At 45.7% G+C, this 8,719-nt stretch overlaps 1 protein-coding gene across 2 annotated transcripts in view; it reads left to right on the top strand.

The window, feature by feature from the left end:
• Positions 1-322: 322 nt before the first annotated feature.
• Positions 323-8,719, top strand: part of SLC36A1 (solute carrier family 36 member 1) — a 66,983-nt gene continuing 58,586 nt past the window's right edge. Inside the window, exon 1 of one of the 2 annotated variants that reach the window (XM_042948700.1) lies at positions 323-612. In XM_042948700.1, the coding sequence (XP_042804634.1) occupies positions 501-612 (112 nt within the window). In that variant the 5' untranslated portion in view covers positions 323-500. The remainder of the gene's footprint in view (positions 613-8,719) is intronic. The other variant, XM_042948682.1, reaches the window with a different exon arrangement.

The following is an 8,719-nucleotide window of genomic DNA, read 5'->3' as shown; positions in this document are numbered from 1 at the left end:
GGGACATGGGACACTTACAGAAGAGAAGTGGAAGATCAGGCTGGAGGGTAGGTGGGTGCCAGGTCACCCAGAGTCTTGTGAGCCAGATGAAGGTGTTTAGAATAATATCCTCTCCAACAGAAAGACCTTGATTATTTTCAAGTGGAAAGGTGTGCTTGTTTTTTTCTGTTGCTGCTGTGAGGTAGGGACCTGGAAGTCCCAAAGCAAAGGCCGAATCATTTAAGTTTTCACTAACTTGGTTGATTTGGAGAAAGCTGCTCAAAGCTCAAGCTGGGCTATCTCTGGCCATCTGTGTTTCTGCTCCAGGGCTCTGCCTGCTTACAGTTATCTGCCAGAAACATAAGGAACGCATAGAAGCCCAGGTGATCCACAACCAGGAAGAAGAACACGATGTACCCGGGTGTTCGGAGCAGATTATTATAAAAAGGAGGAAGGCAGAGAGAATATGGGGCCACCTCGTGTGTTGTGTTATCAGCCCCTGCCTCACCTCTCCTACTTGGATGCCATTGCCACCTACAGCCACAGCTATGAAGGCCTGCAGCAGCCTCAGACCTCCTCCAGCTCCAGAAGGCACAGGAATGACCCTGGAAGGCTCATTACCCCCACATCCAGGTATGTTTTTAGGCAGAAACTTTGTGTCCAGGTAGTTATGGAGTCAAGACCTGCCTTGGCCTCCCTATCCCATTGCCTGCTGCCCAATCTCATCTGCTTGGAGAAGGAAGGCTCTGTCCTCCTGCAAATTCCAACTGACTTGACTTGGAATTGCTCGGAATTGGCCATCCTTTCCCCCGTGGAATGAATCTGTTTCCACTCTTGTCCTTCCAATCTATGCTCCACACAGCAGCTCTAGTGGTCTTTTAAAAACTCATTGATTATATCATGCCCTTCCTCTGCTTCAAGAGGGGACTTTTCTCTGCTCTTGAATTAACATTCTGATGCATGATTGGCTCTTGCCTGCCTTTCCACTTTTTCCTTCTACAGTCTCTTCCTCCTCAGAATGCTTCGCCAGCTTCTGAAGGGCTCTGAGTTCTTCCCACTTCATGGCCACCGGCGATACCATTTCCTAAGGAAGTTCTCCTTTGCCTCTTCAAGTGGTTGCTCTTACTTGTGCTCCAGATCTTGGTTTAAACCTCACCTCTTTAGACAGGTTTTCCCCAACCCGCTATAGCTCTTATTAATTCATAATTTTCCTTATGTACTTTCCATCTCTACTGCTAGGTAATAAAACTCCATCAAGGCAGGAGTCATGCCTGTTATATTTACTCCTGTCTCCCTAGCACCTAGCATGGGGGCTGGTCTAGAGTGAGTACTCAGTGGATACTTGTTCAGTGAGTGGGTGAATGAATTAATGAGCAAATGGATCCTTGGTTTCTCGGTGAATGGACTCCTCTTCTAGAAAGTACACACAGTCCATGTGACTTTGAGTCATTGTATACTGGCTGGCATTCCCTGATGTTCAGGGTCATGAGCCATCTCAGACTGGCCCAGGGCCTCCTCAGCTTGACCCCTTTTTGCTTATATCACCTTCTGGTTTCTTGGCCCTGGCCACTTCAACCACTGGAACTGGAGGGTCTCTACTGCCCATTTCCTACCCCCTGGTCCCAGCTTGCCTTGGACCTAGGCTCTTTCTGTTTAGACAGGTCCACAATTAGCAGAACCAATAGGGTTAAATAGATATGTTCACGGAGTACCCCAAATCACACTTATAGCAAAATGTGATCTCAAAAGGTATTTATTAATGATTGCCAGTAAAGGTTCAACCCCAGCATAACACCCATTGAATTAAGAGTGATTTATTTCACACTGTGAAAGCAGTATCCAGTAGCCTCATTATTTACTCTTTTGAATTCCAATGACTACGGAATAGTGGGCAGTGGGGGGACAGAGAGGAAGAAGAGCTGACACAAAAAAACCAAAAACCAAAACACACACACACACACACCCCACAGCTCTGCTGTCAGAATGTCCCCTGACTGCAGGGAGAGGTGACTCCAGACTCTAGCCACCCAGAATCAGCTAATCCACACTCAGAGTAACTAACAGTTGTTCTTTCCCAGGAGAACTAGGAGCTAAGTGCATTTAGATCACATGTTTACCCAGAGTTGTGGTTTTTGGCCTCTTATGATTCACTGTGTAACTTTGGGCAAGTTGTTCCCTGTTTTGAAGGTTCACTTTCCCCATCTGCATTTTTAGGGGGCTGGGTTCTAGAAACTCCTGGCTCTGACCCTGTGAGAGTCCATCTTGACCCATATGCAAGGCTTAAGTCTTGGTTATTGTTCCGTTGCTGTCTTCCTTTCAGGATTAAAGAAAATCCTCCCGTTAAGCACAGGAAATGTCAATTTTTTATATATATATTTGTTTGCTCCTAGAGGCCACTTCTGTAGTCAACAGTGTATGGTTGTTTCTCAAACTTTCATACGCATCAGAATCATCCAGATATCTTGTTCAAAGACAGATTGCTGGGGCCCATCCCCAGAGTTTCTGATTCACTTGCTCTGGGACGGGACCCCGAAATTTGCATTTCTAACAAGTTCCCAGGTGACACTGATGCACCTGGACTGGAGACCAACTTTGAGAACTACTTTAGGACACTCAAAAGTGTTGATATTAATTAAGTATGTGTTTCTGAGGGACAGATATCAACATTGGACTAGAGGCTGTCTGAGACCTCAGTGGGACTCACCGTCCTACTCTGTTCCAGGCAAGGAGAGGACAAGGTACTCCTCCAGGGGGCATGGTCCCAGAGCCAGGTATAGGGGCTGGCCGCCAGGGCTGCCTCACCATATCCCCATGGTTCATAAAGGGCCCATTAAGCCTAAGGGAGAGGGCACAGGAAATGGGTCTTTGTTGGGTTTAGCAGCATATCGTGGGATGAAAGCAAGGCAGGCCGTTAGCACAGGGCTGCATGGAAAGATGAAAGGTAGATGTATGGCAGAAATGCTAGGTGCTAATGCCCACTGGTGCCTACTCTGCCTCCTCACTTCCCTGAAGGGTCTCCAAAATTATCTACAACTCACTAAACATTTAGTGAGTGCCTACTGAGTGTTTGCAGCTGTGCAAGGCACTAGGGTACATATTATTGAATAAGAGAGGCAGGGCCCCGTCCTCCTGGAGCCGTCTGCTAAGCAGATTAACAAGTCGCATGTACTCACTGAACGCATGGTGACAGACACTCAGGCCCAGAGGGGGCAGGGCACTTGTCCAAAGTCACACAGCAAGCTGACCTCTGGTCTCCTGGCTCCCACCACAGTGATTTTCCTTTTTTACGCTGCTGCTTCCCTGAGACCGCATAACTTGCTGGTCTTTGCGGTAGCAACGAAGAGAATCATGCACGCTGCCCCTTGTTGCAACGATTTTTACCAGGAGCGTAGGGACTCATGCTCCTCTGGGCTCATCAGAATTTCAGGGAAATATAACAAGGAATGTGACTTCTTTGCCATTTAATTAAAAAAATACAGCGGTGATGAATGCCTATTATAAAAGGGTCTAAGGGCCTAGAAGTATATACAGAAAAAAGGAACATCCCTATTTATATCCTCCCCTCCCTCATTCCAATTTCATTCTCTTCCTTCTTTCCTCAAAAGTAGCTACTTTTCACAGTGTGGTGTACTCATGTTCAGACCTTTTCTATGCATTTGTAAACATTATGTACACTAATTTATAAACATTGTATATATAAGCAGGCACTTAAAAGTGAGTTTTAAAATCATATATGTATAATATATTTATTTTTTTTAGATTTCAAATATACCTTTATTTCTTCTGAAAATGGAGGTATTCTTGGTAAAACTTCGGCTACCACACCACCCTTCGGACCAAATTCTGGCACAAGTTAACATAAATAAAACACACCATAAGGTCCTTTACAATTTACAAATGAATATCATATAGATTTTTTACTTAATCCTCAAAGCTATCCTATGAGGTAGACTCAACTGAATGTCTTACGATAGTTTTTCTACAAGAAAACCGGTGCTCATAGAAATTGAGGGAATTGCCCAGTGAACCACAACACCCAAGAAACAAAGCTAGATCTCAAACCCAGCCCTTTTGCCTCCAAATGATTCCCATTGCATTGTGCCCTACACTATGTCCCAGTGGATTTAGCAGGTTTCTTCATTCCAGTGTTGAGCCCAGTGTTGTGAGTATCGTCCATCTCTGCCAAACAGCTCTTAAACAAACTGGCTAAAGCCATTCTGCATTAAGGGTATGGTAGAGCTGGGGCAAAGCATATATAATAGTATTTTTTAAATTGTGTGCATAAGGTGAAAAGTGGACACTGCTTTTGTGATAGAAACTGCAGAGACAAAAACTGAATAAGCTCTTGGCTGATGGGGCATGACTGAGAGGCCTTGTTCTGGGATGTGCGTAAAGAAAGGTGGCAGGAAACAGGGCGAACCATGGCAGTGGAACTAAAGCAAAGCAAGCCTTGTTTGCAAGGAGGCTTGAAGGCTCTCCCTGTAGCAGAAGTAGTGGGCACAGGGGCGCTTGGGGGGCTCAGTAGGTTGAGTGTCCGACTCTTGATTTTGTCTCAGGTCATGATTCCAGGGTTGTGGGCTTCAGCCCTGCTTGGGCTCCTCGCTGAGCATGGAATCTGCTTAAGATTTTCTCTCTCCTCTCCCTCTGCCCCTCCCCCCTGCTTGCGTGCACTCTCTCTCTCTCTAAAATGAATAAAATGAGATAAAATAAGATAAAAAGAAGTGGTGGGCACAGTTCACCAGGACACCCACACAATGCATGGCTACGAAGCTTATCACCGTCAGACTGAGAGGACCCAGACAGAGATGGGGATGTGGTCAGAAGGAAGAGAGTTAAGTAGGTATGTTAGGATGAAAATACAGGACAAAAATGGATCGGACAAGAGAATGGGAAGACAAGCCATAGATTGGGAGAAAATATTTGCAAAAGACATCACTGAAGAAGGACCGTTACCTACATTAACATTCAACAATAAAAAAAGCAATCTAATTAAAAAGGCAAAAGACTTGAACAGACACCTCACCAAGGAAGACACACAGCAGGCGAAAAAGCATATGAAAACATGCTCCAAATCATATATCATCAGGGAATTGCAAATGAAAACACTACACACCTGTTAGAATGGTCAAAATCCACCACCCTGACAACATCAAATGCTGGCAAGGATGTGGGGCAACATGAACTCTCACTCTCTGCTGGTGGGAACGCCAAACAGCACAGCCACTTTGGAAGACAGGTTGGCCGTTTCTTACAAAGCTTACAAAACATTCTTACCATATGATTCAGCAATAATGTTCCTTGATATTTACTCAAATGAGTTGCAAACTTATGTCAACACAAAGATCTATACATAAATACTTAGAGCAGCTTTGCTCATAATGGCCAAAACTTAGAAGCAACCATGATATCCTTCAGTAGGTGACTAGATAAACTGTGATACATGCGGACAGTGGAATATTACTCAGCACTAGTAAGAAATGAGCTATCAAACCATAAAAGACATGGGAGAAACTTAAATGCATATTACTAAGTGAAATCAAGCTGGTATGAAAAGGCTACTTACTGACTGATTCCAACTATATGGCATTCCGGAAAAGGCTAAACTATGGGGACAATAAAAAGATCAGTGTTTGCCTGGGGTGAGGTGAGAGAGGGTTAGGCAGAGCATAGTGGGTTTCTAAGACAGTGATACTATTCTGTACGATACTGCAGTGGTGAATACCTGTCATATATTTGTTCAAGCCCACAGAACACACACCACCACGAGTGAACCCTAACATAAACTATGGATTTTGGGTGACGATGATGTGTCAGTGTGGATTCATTGATTGTGACGCACGTACCACTCTGGTGGGGGATGTTGATAGTGGAGAGACGTGAGTGTGTTATGGTAGGAGGTATACAGGAACTCTGTACTTTCTGCCCAATACCGCTGTGAACCTAAGACTGCTCGAAAAAAATAAAGTCTATTAAAACAAAACAAAACAAAACAAAACAAAACAAAACAAAACGCCTGAATATTTAAGAAACGTGGACAGAGGGATCATGAACTCTGCAGTCTGATATTATTGATATAAGTATATAACTAGTCAGTCTCACATGGACAGACAATAAGACCCTACAGAGAGCAGACCAGAGAAGTAAGTGGCCATGAGTAAAGGAGGGACAAGAAAAAGGAGTGGCCCTAACCCCTCCTGTCATGGGCTCTATCAGAACACTAGAGACTCGTACTAGGTGGCTGTATGTATTTGTGCTGCTGATAAAATTATGCTAATCAAAAAAAGCGTGTGTGTGTGTGTGTGTGTGTGTGTGTGAGTGTGATTTGTAACCCTCCCCTCCCCCCACCCCCTGCCCCCCGGCTTGTGGGGCAATGGAACAGACCCTGACTTGGGAACTCCGTTGCCTGGTCTCCATCGTGGCATCGCCTCTGGTTTCCTGAGGCAGACGAGGTGATGTTAGTGGGCACGGGGGGTGGCTAGCGCCCTCCTCAGTCTCCAGGCTGTGTCTCCGGGCCCCGGCTGGCACAAGCAGAAGAGAGTTCGGTGTGCTGCAGTGACCCTCCTGGATCCGTCATTCATCCCTGTTCCCTTGGCACAGCTGCTAACTCTAGATCTAATTGTACTCAGGGTTCCAGGACAGGAAGCCTGACCTTAACTTAGGGGTGTTCTGGGGACAAGCGATAGAGAGCATTTCCTCTGCCTTTCTCGTGATCTCTTGAGGACAAAGCTTCTCATAAAATGGGTCAGATTGTGACAGAAGACCCACGGGATGCCAGCACCAGGCTCAGACCTGCCCTGCACAGGCTCTGAGGGAGAAGTGCCTCATGCAACCCTCTCAACGCCTCGGAAGGCAATAGGATTTATTCTCACAATGCTACCTATGGCTCAGAGATGGGACAGTTGGCCCAAGGTCACACAGCTACGGTGGGAATAGCAGAGCCGGGATGGGGGTGAGTGCATTTTCCTGTGGTCTTACACAGGACATCCTGGAACCTCAGAAAGTCATTCGTTTCAATATTCTCTTCCCTCACATACAATGCTTCAATTGTCCTACTACAGTCCCCCTCTATAGGCAAACCTCAAGCAGACTGGCCCCTTAAGCCTTCAAGGACACATGATAATTTATCTTCCTAAAAAATCTCTGTCCATAACACAACCTTCTTTAAAACTCCTTCCAGGATTCAACAGTACTCATTCCCCTAAAAATCTTCCCTTACCTGCAATTTAAGAGATTGATAAAGAGGATGTCACCTCTGTCTGATCATTCATTTTGCAAACCTATACTGGCTCCTTGTGCCCAGTGATAGGCTTGGGATGAGGCCTGGTCATTGTCCTCAGACTGCTCAAGGTCTGAACAGTGAGTCTGATCCATGCTAGAATTAGCTAACCTTTTCAGCAAATAATTGCTATTTGCCAGGCACCATGTTAAGTGCTTTGCATGACTCAACTTAATTGGTCCTTAACAACAATCATCTGAAGTAGAAACTATTATTATCCCCATTTGACAGATGAGAAAATTGAGGCTAAGACAGGTTGAGTAACTTGTCGCAGGTTATATAGCTAGTAAGTGGCAGAGCTGGGATTTGAAGTCAGTTCCATCTGATGCCAAAACCAGTGCTCATTTCCACAATGTTCTATTGACCCAGGTTAATGTCAAACCTGGGATTCTTTGATTCTGCTGGCAAAGACTTGGCCTGTCTTCTTCAGTAGAGGCAGATAATGCTTTATAGGTGTCCTCACTGGCAACACCATTTCTCCAAAAAGTAGCTCAGACGCTACCTCTAATGAAAGCCTTCCCTGCTTTGACCATCTGGAAAAAATACCTTTCTCTTCTGAATCCTTGATTTCACTCATGCCATTCTGTCTGGGATTTCAGCTATGTGTGTACATATCTTCCTCTGTGAGTTGTGAGAGCCTTAGAGGATCATGTCTCATGTTCATTATTGTAGCCCCATTATGACTGGGTCCTCAATAATGTTGAAAGGATCCCTAAAAAGTTATGCTTATGTCAAAAGCATTATCTTCAAGGAACATTATTGTTGCCCATCTCTACACCTCTCTTTGCCTGTCAAAAATGGAGAAGAGCCCAGATTTAGCTATTTGAGCTATTGAAAAGAAGGAAAGAATTCCCACAAAAGTCTCAAGGTACAAGATCCTAGATGCAGGAGCTACTGTTGGGGAGGAAAGGACATTTACAAGATCCCACTGGCCTCCTTAGACAGCAGGAGCCCTGGTGGGAGAGTTGCTGAGCCCTGCCTGGGAGCCCCTGGGACATTCCTTGGGCTGCACCATTCAGGGACTGGCTGCTGGAAGAGGTGCCCCCAGCCCCAGGCAGGTGGATACCTCACTCTTCAGCTCCAAACACTGTGTGTGAGGGGTGGGGAGTCTCATCGTTTGGCAAAAGCTTGAGCAAGAACAGCCTTGGCATGTAGGAGCTGCAAGGCCCAGCTCTCAGCTGCTTGAGCCTTAGAAGCCTCAGGAACTTCAGTACAGCTCCACCCCACTGGCCTGGAATGATGCAGGCTCTGATCCTCAGGAAGAACAAAAGACCAAAAGCATGAATGAGTGGATGAATGCACTTTCCCTCCACTCCCACAGAGACTTCTCACCACTGCTCTAAGAGTCTGTTCTTTTCCTTCTACCAGTACTGATTGAATGCCCACGTGCCGGGAACTTTTCTGGGTGCTGAGGATCCCCCGGTCCCAGGCAGTGTGGTGCCTGTTTTCCAGGAGCTTAGTTGG

Source organism: Panthera leo, chromosome A1 (genome assembly GCF_018350215.1).
Source record: "Panthera leo isolate Ple1 chromosome A1, P.leo_Ple1_pat1.1, whole genome shotgun sequence".
In the NCBI taxonomy this organism is placed as follows: Eukaryota; Metazoa; Chordata; class Mammalia; order Carnivora; family Felidae; genus Panthera; species Panthera leo.
Note: the sequence above shows the minus strand (reverse complement) of the source record. Positions and strands in the feature narration are given on the sequence as shown.